This window comes from Taudactylus pleione, unplaced genomic scaffold (genome assembly GCF_031769625.1).
Source record: "Taudactylus pleione unplaced genomic scaffold, aTauple2 ptg000320l, whole genome shotgun sequence".
Taxonomy (NCBI): Eukaryota; Metazoa; Chordata; class Amphibia; order Anura; family Myobatrachidae; genus Taudactylus; species Taudactylus pleione.
The window spans coordinates 239,061-259,839 of NW_028284721.1; the positions used below are offsets into that span (position 1 = coordinate 239,061).

The window sequence follows — 20,779 nt, forward strand, 5'->3', positions numbered from 1 at the left end:
GGCCCGTGTACAGTCTCCGACACGGGCCCCCTCCTCTCCGCCCAGCGGCCAGCAGCGCACTGAGCTGTGCGCGGTCAGCGCCGTAGTTATAAACTCTGGGCACTAGAGTGTGCTCAGAGTCTATAATATATGCACAGGTCACCGGAAAAATGTCCGGGGCGGCCATTTTCCCTGTACTGCACATGCGCAAATGATGGGAAAATGGCCACTGCGGCCATTTCCAGACGTTTTACAGCGCCAGACCCCCGCACTGACGTGGGACTCCGGAGAGGTAATATTATGGGTGCAGGGTGCGCGGTGCGGGGCCCCCCTGGATCCAGGGGCCCGTATTCCCCGCACACCCTGCACCCATTATAGATACGCCCCTGACTATCACTGTGCAGAACTATCCACATTTTCACTGCGGAAAAGATAGCGGCCTGCTGCTAGGAAAGGAATATTTTGTAGTCAGATTCTCCAGTGAGATTCTAACTAATCAAGGGATGCAGATCATTAGTGGCCTGGTCCAGTACAGAGTGAGGCAACCCCCATACCTTCCCCTGCCTACTCACCTGACAAGCAAGACCTGTGCAAATACAGATGCGCCCACTGTCATCGTACGCATCGCGGCAATGTAGTCGCGGTAAAACGTGTCTGTGAGCGAGTGCATGCACATATTCGCACCTGCGACATTGACGGATCGCGGGTGCGAATATATGCAGCCCGGCGCAGCTAGTCGCTAAGATAACAGTGGACACATCTGTAGTTCAACTGGACTCTAAAGGAGATGCTATGGGTTTTTGTGACTTCAGAAGGGAGCAGCTGGGAGCGCTAATTGCCACCCCTTCAGTTTGGGAAGGTGCTGCAGGAGTATTTCTGTGCTCCTACAGTATGTGGCTACAGTCTAGTAACCCCTTGACCTGTTTTGGAAATCTTGGCAAGGGTAGCTGTGTACCCATGGTTTCTCAGAGATTGGTTTAAGCATCTCATGGGGTTTGCACAACTAATCTGGTAGAACATCGGACCAACGTCAGACCAGGCAGCTCCCATGGTGGGTTCCAGGCACAGGGGCCAGAGTTTTCGTTATTTATCATCATTTGCATGTTCTGATGTAGCCAGTGCTTTACTGTACGTAGGGCCGGATTCAGATATAGACGCAGTGCTGATATTTCCGCAGATTGAGCGATTGTTAGTCATAGCGCATGCGTGTCAGTCGCTCTGCGCACGTGCAGCGATTGAATTGTGGATACGTTCGCACAGGGGATTCACTTACAAAGTGAGTGACAGGTAGTCAGAGTTTGGGGGCGGTAATGGGAGGTGGCTAGAGAAACGCAGGCGAGTCAGTAGTGTTTAAACACTGTTTTCTGGGCGTCCATAAATTAGCAACTGCGTCCTTGCTCGCAGCAGAGGGGACCTCTGTGTGTCTGGAGACCCGCTATGTCTGCGGCAGCCTAGACTTACTCAGAAGGCTGATGACCGCCTCATCGGCATTCAATGTTTTCAATGTTTAGGATTTTGTGCGTGAGCAGCGGATGTGAGATGCTTTGAGGGGGCGTCTCCAAGCACTGGGTGGCGAGTGGGTCATTAGCTTATTTTCGCAATTGCAAATCCATGGGAGAGCGCAGCTGCATTGACATTTGCATCCATATCTGAAGCAGGCCCACAGTCTCAAACACTTGAGCAACATCAGCTATGCGATGTTAGTTCATAGCCATGATAGGCAACAATGTGGGAAGAAATCAAGCCGTCCTCAGTGGAGGGAACACTCAGGCTGCCTACCGGAGAACTGTACGCCCCAAAATTGGCATCGCCGGAGGCAAATACATGATGGTAAAAACGAGTAGACGTGTGGACAGAGAACCAGGTGTCTGCATGACAGACCTGTTCCGCTGAAGCCCTGTGTCTCGCTGCCCAGGAAGTCACCACCGCCCCTGTTGTGGAATATGAAGACACACTGTCTTGTGCCGGTCTCCCCGCACTAGAATAAGTTTGAGTGATGACTGAGCGGTTCCAGCACACAATGCTCTGCTTCGTAGCTGGCCAACCACGTTTATGTGCGTCGTAAAGAACAACCAGAGAGTCTGTGTGGTGCAGAGAAGAAGTCTTGTCCAAGTAAATCCGCAGAGCTTGGATGACATCGAGTAGAGCCAGATCATCCCGTTCCCGGGAAGTTGCGGAGGAAGGAAACACAGGCAAGACAATTTCTTGGTTTAAGTGAAAAGCCAAAACAACTTTCGGCTGGAACATGAGAAACGTGCGGAGAACTGCCCTATCATCATGGAATAGAAGAAAGGGCGGCCTGCAAGACAAAGCCCCCAGCTTGGAAACTCGCCGAGCTAAGGCAATAGCCATAAGGAAAACCATTCTGTGACATCTATAGCTGATTGATCACTAAGGAACATTGACTTTATAGCTTACTAGTAAGGCACCATCTTCACCACATACCATTTAGTCAGCATAACCCAGAGCGCATCACTACTATACTTTTATTTATGTTACATAGAGGTGGGATACCTCTAATGAAGTGGAGCTGCTAGGGTTATCATAATAGGCTATTGACAAGAGATCCAGAGCGCTGTTTTATTCTTACCTTCATAAGGAAAACCAGCTTCCAAGTTATGAACTGAAGCTCCGCCGACTCCAGAGACTCAAATGGAGCCAGTTTGAGAGCTGATAGGACCAGATTAAAATTCCACGGCGCTACCGGTGAATGAAACGTTAGTTGAATACGCACCACACCCTGTAAAAAGGTTCAAACTCCCTGAAGAAAAGCTAATCTCTACTAAAAAATTTTTACAAGGGCCGAAATCTGAACTTTCAAAGAATGTAGAATGTATATTGAGGCCGGCTTCCAAACCCCCTTGAAGACAGGCTAGGAAACAGAGAGAGGAGAAACCTGGAGGTATAGATTCCTTGCTGTTCGCACCACAAGATGTAGATTTCCCATACCCTTTTGTAATAGCGTGACGAAACCTGTTTCCGAGCTCACAGTATAGTGCTGACCACCAAACGAGAAAAACCTTTAGCTCGGGTTTCAAAAGCCAAGCCGTTAAAGCCAACCAAGGAAGGACCTCCTGTAGAAATGGGACTTGTTGCAGTAGGTCTGGTCGAAGTGGAAGACGCCACCCGGGACCCACCCACATTTTGAGAATCTCGGCGTACCATAAAATAAACTGAAAAACTAAACTACAGATGGCTGTTCAGCAATCCCGAGAACAATAGGTGCCTAACTTCTCAGGCATTTAAAGAACACTGGCATAATGGGGTTGCAGGGGGGAGGAGTTTAGGATTTAAAGCTATAGTTACATTCAATGCCAGCTCCAGCCCAACCTACAATCCCATGTTCCAGTGTCCCACCAGCATTGCTGAAAGGGAAAGTATAGGTTTGGATAGATATCTGATGGCTTGGCTATGTATAGTATATATAATATATGTATAGTATAGGTATAGCTTGACATAGTATAGGCATGCACAGGTATAATATGATATGGTATATGTTTGCATAGATATTTGATGGTTTGGATAGGTACAGTATATATAATATATGTATAGTATAGGTATAATATGACATAATATAGGCATGCACAGGCAGTGTCGGACTGGGGCATAAAGGGCCTAGCAGGGAAATGCAGTAGTAGAGGCCCATGCTTACGGGGTGTGGTCATCCACCAGAGGGGATTGGCACACACCAATTATATATTATATTATATATAATTAATATACACCAGTTGCTTGGTGTACTTTCTATAGAAGCAAACAAAGAACCAATGATTATCAGGGGATGCAGTCAGGAAGCCAACGGTCGAAATGCCGACCGCCGGCTTACCGACTGTCTAATCCCCGGCAGGGTAGAAAGGGACCCTAGACTGCACACCCTTGATAGATATATATATATATATGTAATGGGAGGTGCTACCTATGGAGACCAATGTAATCCCGGAAGGGGTCTAATGACAGGCGTCGAAATCCCGATGCCTGTCATTATACCTACCCCGGGAGCCCGACACCCGGCATACCGAACGAAGGTAAGCCGGGCGGCGGGCGCGGACAGGGGGGGAGGGTTAGGTTAGGGGCTCCTGGGGGAGACTTAGGGTCAGGCACTTGGGGGGGAGAGGTTAGGGTTAGGCACCCCTAAGGGAGGGTTAGGGTTAGGGGGGGGTAGGGTTAGTAATAGTTAAAATACTTACCTGTCTGGATCTTCACTGCCGGTATTCCAGCGTCGGAATTTGAACTGCGCCCGGCGGTATTTCATACCGATCCCATTTATCAGTGGTCCTGCTCCACAAGGTAACCCTCTAATAGAGTAACCATGTACAATTTAGTGCACAGCCTGGAACCTGACCCCTAGAGGAGGGGTTGGAGGCCTCAGGCCATGGGGCCCACCGGGGATTTCCCCTGTACCCCTGTGGGCCAGTCTGACCCTGTGCACAGGTATAGTATGATATAGTATAGGTTTGGATTGATATTTGATGGTTTGGATAGGTATATTATATGCTTATATCTGGTCCACATCTTTTTGCTCCTGATATAGACGTTCTAGTGAGCACCACCAGTACAGTAGATTGATAAAGGCATTTATCTTCTTTTGTACTGGCTCATTCATTAATTTTCTACTTAATATAGATCTAGATCAGTGCTGGGATTTTTCCCCCTTTCCCTTAGTATTTTGGAATAGTACAATATGCCCAGTAGCATAAATGAATGGTGAATTACTACCTGATCCTCCCCTTAGCAAATTTCCATTTCTTGCTTTCACTAGCCTTAATGAGTCTCTCTACCCTCCCCCATTATCTTCTCCCTGCATTTCATTGTATTGTTTTGTTCTAGTTATCCTATGTATTGATGTTCAGCTATAATGTTAATCTAGGTATGAATGTCTCCTTGTGGTGCCAAACAAATAATAGGTATGGTACAGGTATAATATGATATAGGTTTGAATAGGTATAATACAGGTTTAGATAGGTATTTATGGTATTGTATAGGTATAGTATGATATTCTATAAAGGATAACAATAATAATACAGTATAGATTTTCATAGATATTTAATGGATAGGTTTAGTATATGTATAGTTTAGATATTGGATTCTATAGTATAGCTTTGAATAGGTATAGTATGTTTTAGTATAGGATGGATACGTATAGTATGATGTAATATAAGTATGGTAAGGTATACATGCAGGATTGTATCGCATGATATAGGAAAGGTATACATATAGGTATAGTACAATATAGCATAGGATGGTATTGTATGATAAAGTATAGGTATGGAAAGGTGTATATATATATAGGTATAGTATAATATAATATAGCATAGGATGGTATCACATGATATAGTATAGGTATGGATAGGTATAGAATGATATAATATAGTTTTGGATTGATTTTTGATGGTATAATATGATATATAATATGGTGTAGTATAGATATGGATAAATGTAGAATGATATAGTATTGGTTTAGATTGATATTTGATGTCATAGTATGATAAAGTATAGGTTGGTATTAATATTTGATAGTGTTATATAGATATAGTATAGTTATGGATAGGTATAGTTTAGATATTTGATGGCATATAGATATGGATGGGCATAGGATAGCCAAATAGCTAATACAGATAAAGCCAGTGATTTTTTTTTTCTAGTTCATGAATTATCCCATTATTATAACAAAGTTTATTCATTATCAGTGGAATCTGCTGCCGACTCTCTGTGTACAGGGCACCAGATTTACAACTCGTTTAACATTCTTTTATCCTCCATTGCTATGCGACTAACAGGGTGGTGAACGTGACACCTGTACCGGGGGACTTACTTCGGGAGAACACTGAAGACGTCTTACAGGGTGAACACCTCAGTGATCAGGAGAATGCCCCCCCTGTTCTCCCTGGCAGGCCAGCAGATCTCACCGGGCAGGTCCCCAACACTGGATTCAATGACACCGAGGTGTGGGAGGAGACAGACGTCAACCGGAATAAGCTCAGGATCAGCATCAGCAAGGTGCGTGCTCAGGATGGTGGGAGAAGACACGAATAAGGAAGCAACAGTGGAAACAATAGATCAACCTCACCAAGGGCTCTATTTACTACAATCCGCATATTGAATGCGGATTGTAGTGTGATATTACCGAGTGAATTCGCATTGCGAATTCAGACAATATCACAGGGATTTACTATAAATCCCTTGCAGGGACAGAGCTTGTGATAAAGCTCTGCCCCTGCGGATCCCATCCGCACTCTAGTCGTGGTATTTTCAGAAAAAATACCGCGACTAAGAGCCCGCGCATGCGCCGACCGATCACCGCTACTACCCCCCACCGACGCTAAGCCCCGCCCCCGGCGCTAAGCCCCGCCCCCGCAAACCCCCCCCCCCTCCCCCCCTGCGACCCCCCCCTCCCTTCATTACTCTTACCTGCATCCTTCTGGCCTCCGGTGATCTTCTCCGGGCTTCCCGATCAGGTGATCTCCCATACTGCACTGGGGCCCGATCACCTGATGACCGGGCCCCAGTGTACTATAGGAGACCAGCTGACCGGAGAGGAGCCATCACCGGAGGCCCGATCACCGGTCCCTGGATTCAGGCAAGGGAAAAAAAAAATGTTTAATTTTTTTTTTCTTTTTTGTACAGCAATCAGCTTGCGGTCTGCTTAGACCACACAGCTGATTACTGGTACCGGCTCCCGCCTCTGCTCTCCCCGTTAGAGCAGAGTGGGAGCCCGGTAACCGGGGGAGACCCTGGATAACGCCACCTCCAGGTGGCGTTATTATCACAGGGCTTCCCCCGGTATGTTTTTACAATTTATTTTTAGTAACTTAGATCGGATCACATTTCCCATTACAATTATGGGAAATGCGATCTGCTTTACTAAAAATAAGTGATACTGGGGGTTGGAGTAGAATTTTACTAATTCTACTCCAATTGCCCTATAGTAACTACAGGTGAAACTAAAATAATGTGAAAAGGGTGTGAAAACACCCTTTTTCACTTTATTTTAGTAAAAATAATGTTAATAAATAGAGCTTCAAGTATCTAAAATACAATATCAAAGACAGTCTTTAAAGCACATGCTTGTATAACAGAGATACTCGTAAAAGCTCTGATTCCTTGATGGAACATTGCAGTACAATTAGCGTTATTGCTATGTAAATACAATCTATTGTTATTGCAGAAATCCATTAATGGGGTTACTGGCAGGAAATCTGCTGTACATAGGGAAATAACTTCCCTCACAATCACAACCTTACCTAATGTATCACAAGGTTTAGACGACTCCCAAGAGTTATCTATATATAGGTGACTGTTGCCCATAACCCTTTTATATAATTCTTCGTCAACAGAACTTTCAGAATTTATTGCCACAATGTTATCTGCTCTACAGTATAAACATGGGAAAGCTTCCACCACTGAACAGTGTACTGTAAAGCTGGGTACACGCATAAAGATTTTCTGCCCAACCATCCAACTAGTTGATTGGTTGGAATGAAAATCTGGTAAGGTATGAAAGCAAATGACAATCAGTAATTTGCTCCCAAACGCCGGAAAATGGACAAAAACTGTTGTTTAAACAAATTGTTTAGATCAAACATTTAACAAACTTGTCTGAACGACCAATTTCATCTGTTTTCTGACATTTAGGAGCAAATTGCTGATCATCAGTTACTCCCATACGTTACCAGATTTTCATTCCAACCAATCACCTAGTTGGATGGTTGGACATAAAATCTTTAGATGTGTATGCAGCATTACTTGTCATAGGCCATTATGACTTCTAATAACCGTGTGCATGGCGTATCTTCACAGACACAGTGCCTAATGGACGATGACCACAGCCGGCATGGGTGTCCCAGTTCTCCTGTCCGGGCCCCTCCAGAGTCCCCCACTACACAGGCTCGCTCTCTGCGTTACCGACGTGTCAACAGTCCAGAGTCTGACCGCCTGTCCACGGGTGAGAGAGCTGAGCTGCCGGAGAGGAGGTGAGGCCACGTCACTGGTAATAAATGTCCAATGCAGAGGCCGGCTTCTATAGCCAACATTTGTTGTTGTTATCATATTTATCATTTATCAGATAAGTAAACACAAAAAAACAGGATATTTTAGATTTGCCATTACTTCATTGCATCTTGTAGTCTATTGGAGGACATAGGACTGGTGAGAACAGATCATGCCTCCTGGGGTTCACCCTAAAATACCCATTTAGGGTTGGACGTACAAAGTACAACAGAAAGGTGAATTGAGGGACTGGCTGCTGCCAAGCATTAGTTGAGTACAGTAATGCCTGGTACACAGAAGTGCGACTAGTAACAGCATCCTAAAGGGCAGAGTGTTGCCCAACATCCATCAGGTGATGGACACTGGCAGGCCTGGAGACTGAAGAAGCAGCTAGTTGAGGGTGTTGTTGGAGTGATTACACTGGGGGAGCTTGGGTAGCTGTAGGTCTCTAGTCTGAAACTGGGAAAAGGGTACAGCTTCTGCATCAGCCACAGAACTTGTGGGCACACACGTACCAATCAAGTACAGAACGATAGAAGACCAGGCATGGGGTCAAATGTAATAGGGTGAGAGTTTAGAAAATGTGAGAGTTTAGCAGTAAAACTCTCACACTATTACATTGGTCAAGTTGTGTCTTCAAAATGGGAAAACATCTGGATGAGAGTTTAAATCGTGAGAGTTTTTTGAGTGTGGAAAACATGCGAGTTTGCTCTGTTCTCAGACTATTACATTGGCTGAGTTTAAAAAATGTGACAGTTTTCTGTCACATATTCTAAACTCTCACCCTATTATATTTGGCACATGGGCTGAATGGAATTCCAGACCCGAGATTTTATAATCTGCTTAGAAACCGGTTTAAGGTCGGTACACACTGCAAAGATATATCTGCAGATCGAGTGATCTGCAGATATATCTGTAGATGATGGTCGTTCATACACACTGACCGACCATCATCTTCCTGGCAGACGCTGGTCCCGCTGGCCGAGGGTGTCCCCGCTGGCTGCCGCTGCATTTGAACGGGCGATCGGCTGATCATCCGTACACACTTGCCGATGAACAGACATATTGCTGGTAAGACACTGGCCGGAGGGCACCCGATGTATTGGCCGATGAATTGATCTGCCAATATATATGTCAATGTGTACCCAGCTTTAGACATCTGTCAGTGTATTTAATCAATCAGAGAAGAGAAGGGAGGTACACAAGAAAACAGACCAATTTACCTCCTTGATAGTGACAATGAAAATGGGATTTAGGAAGATAATAATTCTAAAATGTACTTGTCAGCTCCAGACCTGTTTTTCACTAAAATGTTGCTACCTCAAAGCTTATGAAGGGAGTAGGATCTGTTGTGCAGATCTCAAGCCAGAGGCAACTGTCATACTGTGGGGTCTAGTTACTAAGCAGTGTTAGGAGACAGAGTGAAAAGTGATAAGGTGCCAGCCAATCCGCTCCCAACTGTCATTTTTCAAACACATCCTGTGAGATGGCAGTGTGGAGCTGATTGGCTGGCACCTTATCACTTTTCACTCTGTCTCCTAACACTGCTTAGTAACTAGACCCCTGTATCTCCTGGGAATTTACCCTGTGTGTGTGTTATAGTAATTATACGAAGAACCAATTGTAAGGTAAAAACAAGTAGGTTTATTACCACACAGTACTAAACAGGATTCAAATGAGCCAGCAGCATCCAGTCACATGGTCGACTTTTACCATGTCGTCATTCATAATGTTAACACCACAATGTCAAATGGGACCAGATCCACAGATATAGGTATAGGCAGTGCCGGGAGGGTTGGGCACTGGAGGGAGGAATAGGAATAGGACGGGAACACTTACTGGAATGCAGGCGCATCAGAGCACTCCACCGGAACTGATGGTCACATGACCGCCGGGACCCAGAAGAAGATACTGGAGGCGCAGATGCCACCAGGATCAGGTAAATGTATGCTGGGCCACCAGGGACGTTAGGTCGACTTTCTATCATGTCGATATGTCATCCTTGTAGACATGGTAAGCATGTCGACATTTTCATGTCCACCTAGCAGCAAGTGTGATGCACAGGATCATACACCAGGATTCTAGCAGGATGGGGGGGGGGGGGTAACCAGAAGTACAGCAGCTGGAGCACAGAAATCTGACACAATGATCTAGCAATGGGAGATCCAAAGGAGCAGGTATAAATAGTGTGCACCCAGGTGTCACTCACACTGCTGGAGCAGGTAAATTAGACTCAGTGAGCAGTACCTCTGGTGGATACTGGTAGTGCAGCAGAATCCCAGGAGAACAGCACCACTGGTGAGAAAGTGGTAGTGCAGCAGAATCCCAGGAGAGAGGATCACTATTGGTGAGGACGTAGTACTGCAGCCAAGTCCCAGGAGAGTAGCACCATGGTTGTGACAGCGGCGATGCAGAGGCAATGCATTAGCAAAAGCATATGTGAACAGCTACCCCTTCAAATGTAGAGATTGTCCTTCACAATGTGAGAGGCCAAGTCAGGCTATGGGCAATGGGGGAGGGGCATCATAGAGAGAGAGGTTTTTGAGGATCTGCCCAGAGTCTGAGAAGTTGTGCTTAAAGAAAGTTTCCATAAACTTGTGCAAAGTTTACGCTACTATATAAGGTAGAGGCATGGTATTCTCCCCAATATCCGAGGGTATCCTCTGAATTGCAAAAAAGTTGAGGTACTGTAAATGCCCAATGACTGGGGACATTTTCTCTAGTCATTTGGGTCCAGCTTGTCAGGTTGCGGCCTAGGATCGGCCGTTACTAACCTCAGCGCCGGCTTCTCCTGATCTCTCAGGCGGTCATACGCCAGGTGCGGCAGCAAGTGACGCGCTGAGGATTATCCCTGGGGTCTGCTAGGATATTTATGTGCTCGCTCTGTGATTTGGTTCCTGCGGTTACCGTCATGGGTGCAGCCATGACAGTCTACATCACCTGATTGCCCTTTACCCAACGATAGCATTGGTTGCTGTCAGCTGACACATCCTCCAATGGACTGCTACCTTAGGGTATTTAGCCGGGATCCAGACAACAGGAAGTTGCCTGTAGAACGTTATTACTTCCCGAATTCACTTGCTGTTGCAGCATTCCAGGTTCCTTTCTTCCAGTGATACTCTCCTAGTGTTTACCCACGGTGTATGTGCGTGTATTCAGTACGTCATCCGAGTACTATCTCTGAAGAGTCATTATCCTGTACCAAGTTCTGCATCTGGAACCGCAGTGTATGTACTCAGTACGTCATCCGAGTACAATCTCCTAGTGTCATCCTCCTGTGCCAATTCTGCGTCTGGGTCCACAGTGTGTGTACTTAGTACGTCATCCAAGTACAAACTCCCAGTGCCAGTTCTGTATCTGAAGCCACAGTGTGTGTGAACTTTATACATCATCCAAGTACAATCTCTTTAGTGCTATTCTCCTGTATCAGCTCTGCGTCTGGATCAACAGGGTGTGTACCCACAACCCAAGTGCAAAACTTCCAGTGTCCTTCTCCTGTGCTTTATCTGTGATTGTGTTCTTTAGTTTCCCACTTGTGCCGGATACCTGACCAAAGGGCTGCAAACTGCTTGCTGGGTGCAGCTTAAGCCCAAATCCAGCTTGGAGGGGTCACTGGTGAACACCGCCCAGTAAGTTAGACTCAGGTCTAGCCAAAATCCGGTACTTGTGGATGAGGAAGGCATATATCCAGGCCCCTCGCCTCAGATTCCTTTCTCAACCTGGATCCACGTCTTCTAACTCCTTTACAGGGGACCACCATAGCCCGAACGTGACAGCTGATATTTTATTGTCTAACTATTTCTTTATAGTGAAATCAAAATTCCCCTCTCAGTGTTAGCGGAAGATCATCCTCCATGTTTAAAGTCTCAGAGACCTTGATTACTAGGCTGTCAACAACCTCCATGGCGATCTGAGGTCAGAGTTCTCCTCTGGAACAACCAAGACAGAGTCCCCCAGAAGTAAGGCTCCAATCCTAACAACAGGGGGATTGGCGCGTCCTCTCGTGTGTGATGTGCAGAGAGGAAGCTGACGCTTTGATTGCTAAGTAATCTATCTCAGACGTATAGTTTAAGCTTGTCTTATGATACTACTACTATGTACTGTAAAAGACTAATACTGTAAAAGACTAAGGCCCTCATTCAGAGCCGTACGCTCTGAGCAGAGCGCACGCTCTGAATGAGGGCCGGCCTCCATGAAAATGGAGCGTCCTTCTGGACGCTCGTATAGCTGTGGGTCACCACCCACAGGCTATACTAGCGTGCATTTTGATGGCCGCGATGGTCGAGACCATCGCGACCATCGAAATTGCGAGCCGGAGCCTGCGGTTGAGGTTTTCAACCGCAAGCTCCGGAGTGATTTTGGCTCTATCAGAGCCAAAATCACTCCCACTGACATCACTAGTGATGTCAGTGGGCCGGCTTTTGACGGGAGGCGTTCCCGTGGGAACGCCCCCGTCAGGGAGGCACGCCTACCAAAGGGGGCGTGCTGTCAATCAACATTGACAGCACGCCCCCTTTGATCGGACACAACGAGCGAAGGACTTTCCTTCGCTCGTCGCGTCTGGCGCATGCGCACGACGGAGCTCCCTCCGTCGTGCGCATGCTCAGTCCAGAACATCGACCCACTTGCGAGCGGACAGCCGCTCGCGAGTGGGTCTGAATCAGGCCCTAACTTATCAGACTATATGTATGATAGTGAGGAAGATACTAGTCCACCAGTCCATACATTTTTATGCAGCAAATGTATATAGAATTCTATAGAAAAAGTCTCCTAGAGACACGAAACACGTTGATCTTAAAGCTGCTGCAACATTGTTCAAAAATATAGAACATTGGTATCCAAACTGTGATTTCATCTTACCAATGCATCCATTTTACATCCCGACTGTCCTATGCACAGGGAGTGAATTTATGTTACAGGAGGCCATCGCTTCTCTGCTTCCTAAAGAGATGGACACACTTCTGATGGTGAAAGACGGCTCCAGATTAATATTATCTGCCCATCACGGCACGTCATTGGGATAGCATCGTCGTCTAAGGGACTTTCAGTTCCGGATCTGATTTAGTACGGGTAGAATCGGCAATTTAATATACCCAGGTTGGAACTCTCGTTTTAGTAATGAATTACTCTGAATTACTCATGCTTTCAGCACTATCAAAGTCTGCTGAAACTTGATATATGCATTATGGGCCTGATTCAGTGTAGTACTACTCCAATTGTGAGCGTACTGCGTAAGATCAGCATTGCGCATGCGAGGGTCTCCGTCTATGAGATCGCTTGCAGTTCCCCTATGATTGACATGCTGCGGTATTTGTGGGGCAGAGCGGGAGCGGAAACTTAGACCATTCTACAAAACGAGAGGCTTTCGTCCCCCTTTTATAGTCGTGGCCGGGGTCTGTGTCTTCCTGGACTCGGTTACGGAGCTGTGACGGGCAATCTGAGTAACCTCAGGGTTAAGGGCCCCATACATCGGGCAGCCGTTTCCCAGAATCCCCGATCCTACCAGAAACGCCAATCGGTGGCCATCGATGTCCGCCAATCCGTCAGGGAATCTCTGAAATTCTTCATGTTAAAAATTCCTTATTTGCTGATCACGATCATATTTTGGTTGGGATCATCAAATTAGGGAAATCCAACATGTTGGATTTCACTGATACCCCGACCCTGGCGCCTGGGGATGGGAGGATTTTGACAATCTGCTGCTGATTGAATGAGTTGACTATTTATAAGTAACGAAGTAAAATCTAGGTTGATATATTCTAACTTTAGTAATGAAGCAGTATAAGTTATAATGTCCTCATCACTGAGCATTTACAGTCATGCCACTAAACAGTAGGAAAGAATTCATCCTATATATGTATTCTAGCTGCTTCTATCTAAAACATAATTACTCTTATCATGTTTTAATGGGCCTCCTGTAGCATTCATTTTTTTTTTCCATTTGCTGTTATAGGCCTGGTACTCCTGTGTTACATGACTCAATGTATTGAGTCTTACATTGTAATGCATGTACCATTACTGAAGGAAAGCTTTATTTATTTAAGACTCCTTCATACATAGAACTTTTGAAATACTAGCTAGCTTCAACATTAAAGCCTAAACTCAATGAATAAATACCAATACCACATCTTATACTTTATCCTCTATAATTTGGCCATACCAGTGTTTTTTTTCATGTGTTATTGTTTCCTGTTTGTTTTATCATTTCTTATTTGTCTTCTCACCTCCAGATCCCGCATGGACCTCCCTGGATCTCCTTCACGACAGGTGTGTTCCTCGCAGCCGGCTCAGATGTTGTCCATTGATACAGGGCAGGTTGACCGCCAAGCTAGTGGCCGCATGGAGGTCTCAGCATCTGTAGAGCACGAAGCCTTGAGTAATGCCTTCCGCTCCGTGCCACTTGCCGAAGAGGAGGACTTTGACAGCAAAGAATGGGTTATCATTGACAAAGAGACTGAACTCAAGGACTTCCACCCTGGGGCAGAGCCTACAACCTCAGGGACTACAGACGAGGAGCCTGAGGAACTTCGGCCACTTGATGACGGGGAGGAGAGACGGAAGCCTGGGGGGGCAGACGCAGCCGTTAGGCCTAAAGTGCATGAAGTTAGGCCTCGTGCCATGCAAACTGTAGCAGAGGAAGAGACATCTTCCCGACATGAGGGTTCAGAAAGCAGGCCGGTTCTCCAGCCTGGAAGCCCATCACACTCCCATTCAACATCAGCAACGCGACAACGGAGGAGAGAATCTGATCCCACCGGACCTCAAAGACAGGTAAGAAACTGCTTGTATAAAACACTGCTGACATTTAAAATGGGAACCCATCACAACACATACAAAGAAACCATGCTGAAAGTTGGCCATAAGCTTATATGGAGTAAACAGTGGAGACAAGGTGAGAATTATACCAGCTGTGTCCATCTCCATATCATTACAGTTTGGCGGGCATTCCAAGGGTGGAAAGGGAACTGGATGTGTTTCATGTAGATGTGATCCTGGACACTGAATTACCACATTAGTTTATCAACAGAGGTGTACACTGATAAAAACAAAGATCCAGGTACAGAGCTTTATGGGACCCCGACAGATAGTGAATGTAGTGCAGAGGAGGCAACACTGAAGAAGCACTTGGTTACGTAGCAAGTGAACCAAGAAAGAACTGTGTTATGAAAACCAGTGGAGTAAAAACTGTGCAGGGCAAGAGAGTGATCAACATCTTAGAAAGTGTCAGAGATGTCCAGGAGGAGGAGTATGAAGAAGCGAACCTTAGATTTTACTGGAAGTAGATCATTGCTCAGTCATATGAGGAAAGTCTAGGAGGACTTATCTCCAGTCTTCACAGAAATACATAATACTGACACATTCATATCACATCAAATACTTCATAAGTGTTTCCTTGCCTTGTTAAACTGACATAATTCAACATATTCCCAAAACACAGTACACCACCTGAAATAACCTGTTTTGGCCACTTTTCTTTTTTTTTGGAGCCTGTAAGAACTGTTCCTGCCTGCGACGCAAATTTTTCATCTGTCATACATGGGGTTTTATTTTGCAATTCTTCTGGATAGATGGATTGAACTTGAAGGGCATGTTTCTGTTTTCCCATTATGTGTACCGTTTTCCTTACTTTTCTGTCATCTGGGGAAGAAGTACTAACGAGTGGAGAATGGTGTAAGAGAAGAAAGTGAGATAGGAATTTTGTATGCAAACTTCTCGGGTAGTTAGGAGGTAACCGGGAGGAGTGGAATAGAGAGGTAGTGGTTATGTCTGGGAGGACAGATGGTGTCTCCACATTGGTAAGATGAGCACGTGTGTAAAAGAGGAAGTGTGCTCTGGCATGTGAATATATCCTTTGAAATCGTGCTCATTTAATCTTTGAAGTGGGTGGACATGTCACGAGCTGTGAGGGGGAAGGAAAAGGATAAAAACTTAATCTAGTCATTGTGCAGGTGTGGATTTGGATGCTGGAGCATGAAATGAGATGAGGCACAAGGTAAGAAGCTGGTGGTCAAAGCGCAGGCAGGATAAGTTATTAAGTAAGCTAGAGATGGAGCAGAAGTGGGACACATGGCCACGGAGGTGTCCGTCACAGTGTGTGTTGGATGAAATCCACTGAGAAAGTCTAATGAAGAAAGCAATTAAAAGAAGATATCTGGTGGCACATAGTTTATTTCTTATATAATTGTTGTAGGTATTGATAATACCTATATTGAATGAGCAGCTGCTCCTTTACTGCGCAAAGGGGTAATTAATTTTTGGTTTTTGAATCTGACATACTGTGGGGTTGTCAGTGGGGATTCTGAACTCACGTAGTGTGAGAGTCGGCAGTTCATAGGTCAGGAAATACATGACCTGCGTGTATTAGAGTGTAGTGGAGAAGAGTCTCTCATAGGTGAGAGCTGCAGGGAGCATACTGTAGTGTCAGGGGAGGTAAGACACATTTCTGTAATAGTAGGGAGGTTGAGAATTTTGAAATGAGTAGATGGATAGATGCAAGATTGTTAAAATAGTTTTTGTATGTCCGTGGTAATCTCCACTATATGTATAGTCAGGTACATACTGCAATTCATCTACCTAAACCTTTTTTAGTTGTTGGAATTCCATAGACTATATTTGAGTATTTTGAAAAACGTAACCTTACCTTAAGTCTATCTGACTTTTTTCCTTCCATATTTTCTTGCTTCCATAATATTGGGATATAAATGGGTTTATCGTCATGAGGAGATTGTGGAACAGAGGATATTTCCTATCGAACAAATATAACAATACAAACCTCTGATTAAGATCGTCCTGTGCAATGACTACCAGTGTATGTCACATATTTATGCCAGGAATTGCCATCAATTTAAGGACTTCATACACTTCTGCAACGTTGTGCTGACACAGCCTTTGGGTAAAAGCTGGAGATGAAAGTAGATCCTACTGTGTACATACCTTAAACTTTAGTCCTTGCAGCCCTATAGACCTCTCTATTCTCCACTTACTCAGAGACTTGAGACCATAGACCATATATGATGGAAAGTACTGCATCTATACCACCTCTTGAGGCTAATATATCTGATCCAAGGTTCTGTAATAGGCAGAATCTAACTCCCTATGTCATTCAATACACATGGAATCAACAGAGTCCTGGGTTTCTAATATTCACTTTTAGAAACAAGAAACCCCTTATATTTACTGTACCCAAAGCAACCTCATCCACTGCAGGTAAGTAATTATTCTCTTTATTGGATACAGCCTGCTCCACCATAAAAACTAGAAGAATAGACTGAAAAGCCTAGCTGAAAAAGATACTGTAAAAGAAAAAATAACAGTAACATACAGTAACACTGGACTCCATGTAAGGTTTGTATCCATTTCTCTGTAGGTTAATTTCCAGTTCTTCCACGTTTGAACCTTTTGCATTATGATTTCCATTTTTTTTTCTTCTTGGCTGTATCTATCCTCCCAAATTTACCCCATTAGATCCTAATATGGGAGGAGGCATTTGCAAATTGAGGCAGATCCCCCTTATGGTGTCCATAGATCCCTACTCTTCAAGGCCTCTGGTGGCCACAGATAGAATGTCTACCTCTTGAGACTTAGACATCTCCACAGTCTTATCACAGTGAGAGGCTAGAAGTGGGTGAGGCATTCATTGAAAACCACACTCCAGGTAATACTCTCAGAATTGGATCTGTAATAGAGTGAAAGGGCAACCCACCACAGCCCTGCCAGCCATTAAGAAGAAAGAGGTTCTCTGCCTCCCTTGTGGCCATGCTATAGTGGCCCTGATTCAAGAGAGAAGCAAAAATTCAGGCTCATATGATCGGAAGACGTTCCTGTAGGACTTTCACATAGGCCAAGTCTTTCCTAAAGCTTTGTTTACCACAAGAGTTGGTGAAGTCTGCCTTTATGCCATCTTGTCAGACACCCCATTAACTGGGCCTAAATTATCCTATTAAGAGTTTAGTCTCTAGTGACCTCTCTGTCAGAAGGCATGTAACTTTGGTGTCGTAAGAACACTGAAACCCGCCGCCATAACCGCTGAATAGATGTAATGAGATACTGCTTAACTTGATTCAATAAACTGGATCTTTCTGCCAGTGTGTGATCTCAGCACAGGCCAAAATGGCTGCCTCGCCTTCTTCATGCTTATTCTACAGTACCTGCAGACCGCATATATAGATGATCAGATGAACAACACGGTCAAATGGCGCTACATGAGATCTCCATTTTAAAAATAAAGCTAAAATAAAGGGGTATGTTGTGTTACCCTCAAAAAACAGATGTAAACAAATATCAGCGGTATACACCACACATGGAAATCCATTATTCTGTAATAGACACAGTGTACATATCTAGCTATCATTTGATATGAATTAATCCAACCAATATTCCACCCATGGTGATTGCACAGGTACTGTGGCTCTTTCCTGCTGCTAAACACTGTCCCCTATGGCCACTGTGCAGGTACTGCAGCTTTTTACCGCAGTTACTGAATACTGCCCCGCGTGGTGATTGTACAGATAATGTGTCTCTATCTTTCTACGGAATACTAACCCCCTGTGGTCATTGTACAGGTACTGCAGCTCTTAACGACTGTAACTGAATACTGCCCCATGTAGTGATTGTACAGGCGCTGTGGCTCTATCCAGAGGAGGGATAATATGAGCATCAGGGAGATACTAAATAATATGGGCATCAGGGAAAAGAAGAAACAGTTCCTCACCTGTGGCATGATGTGATAGGGAAGAGGTTCTCAGACAAGGCATGGTGTGATAGAAAAGAGATTCTCAGCTGTGGCATTAATTGATAGGAAAGAGGTCTTCAGCTGTGGCATGGTATGATAAGCAGGAGCTTCTCAGCCATGGCATGGTGCGATAGAGTAGCAGTTCTTAGCAGTGACATGATGGGGTGATAGAGTAGAGGTTCTCAGCTGTAGCACAGGATGGTAGGGAAGTGGTCCTTAGCCGAGGCATGGGGTTTTCGAGAAGACTTCTTTAGCTGTGGCTAGGGGTAATAGGGAACCATGAAAACCAGGAAAACCTGCCCAGCCATTGAATCATGGGAAGATTGGGAACATGTTCTCAGCTGTGGTATGGTGTGATAAGGAAGATGTTATCAGGCGTAGAATGTTGTGATAGGGAAGAGTTCCTCTGCCGTGGCATTGTGTTGTAGGAAAGAGCTCTTCAGCCGTGGCATGGTATTAACGGGAAGAGGTTTTCAACCATGGCATGTTGTGAATGGGAAGAGCTACTCAGCTGTTACATGGTGTAATAGGTAAAACTGTTCATCCAGAGTGGTTTTAGAGGACAGAGGTTCTCAGCTGTGGCATGTTGTGATAGGGAATGGCTCCTCTACTGTGGCATGGTGTGAAAGGGAAGAGGTTTTCAACAAAGGCATAGTGTGTAATATGGTCATAGTGTGAAAGGGAAGAGCTCCTCTGCGGTGGCATTGTGTGGTAAGGAAGAGCACCTTAGCCATAGCATTGTGTGATAGGGAAGAGCTCTTCAGCCATGGCAAGGTGTTAAAGGGAAGAGGTTTTAAACCATGGCATGTTGTGATAGGGAAGAGCTACTCGGCTGTGGCATGGTGTAATAGGTAAAAATTGTTCATCCACAGCGTGGTTTTAGAGGACCGAGTTCTCATCTATGGCATGTTGTGATAGGGAATGGCTCCTCTACTGTGGCATGGTGTGAAAGGGAAGTGGTTTTCAACCATGACATAGTGTGATAGGAAAGTGCTACTCAGCTGTGGCATCGTGTTGTAGGGAAGAGCTCCTCAGCCGTGGCATAGTATGACAGGGAAAAGCTTCTAAACCGTGGCATGTTATGATAGGGAAGAGCTCCTCAACCATGTCATGGTGTGATAGGGAAAAGGTTCCTAGCCATTGAATCATGGGATGATAGGTAAGCGGTTCTCTAATCAGACAATGCATGAGATGCCAGCCTTATAATTAAGTCAGATCAGTGCTTTGGCATTCAGTGGTAGTGGTAGGTCATCTCAGCAGTGGCATTGTGTAATTGATCACCTTTTAAGCACTGGTACTGTTGGTTAAGTCAGCTATTCAGCAGTTTCATTGTATGGTTAAATCATCTGTGCAGTGGTATTGTGGGTTGAATCATCTGTGCAGTGGTATTGTGGGTTGAATCATCTGTGCAGTGGTATTGTGGGTTGAATCATCTGTGCAGTGGTATTGTGGGTTGAATCATCTGTGCAGTGGTATTGTGGGTTGAATCAACTTGACAGTGGCTTTATGTAGTTGATCACCGCTTTTCAGCACTTGTATTATGAGTTGAGTCACCTATGCAGCAGTTGCATTTTTGTGGTTGCATCATCTCAGCAGTGGCACTATGTGACAAGTCATCTCAGCAGTAGTATTATCTATTACTGTAGCTCATCTGCTCAGCGGTGGGTGGCTGGTCGTCTGTGTGATGGGGATTATTCAGTGTTATAGCATGTCTTGTATCTGACAGACGCAGTAGCCTAGAACACAGGTTCTCAAACTCGGTCCTCGGGACCCCAAACAGTGCATGTTTTCCAGGTCTCCTCACAGAATCGCAAGTGAAATAATTAGCTCCACCTGTGGTTCTTTTAAAATTTGTCAGTGAGTAATGAATACACCTGTGCACCTGCTGGGTGACCTGGAAAACGTGAACTGTGTGGGGGTCCTAGAACCGAGTTTGAAAACCACTGGCCTAGAAGATATATATCCGAGTAGTGTATCTGAAAGACAGACTTTTGCCCACCATCCAGTTAGAGGACAGATCTAGTAAAACTGATACATTGTTATTTAAAATGACCAGTGATTAATAAGGTAACCTTTTCCTTC

General features: G+C 45.0%; 1 protein-coding gene across 4 annotated transcripts in view; it reads left to right on the forward strand.

Moving 5' to 3' along the window:
* TTBK1 (tau tubulin kinase 1) overlaps positions 1-20,779 on the forward strand; it is a 128,367-nt gene that overhangs the window by 77,069 nt on the left and 30,519 nt on the right. For all 4 annotated transcript variants that reach the window (XM_088442987.1, XM_088442988.1, XM_088442989.1 and 1 more), the window contains 3 exons: positions 5,757-5,976; positions 7,777-7,949; positions 14,196-14,736. In XM_088442987.1, the coding sequence (XP_088299113.1) occupies positions 5,757-5,976; positions 7,777-7,949; positions 14,196-14,736 (934 nt within the window). The remainder of the gene's footprint in view (positions 1-5,756; positions 5,977-7,776; positions 7,950-14,195; positions 14,737-20,779) is intronic.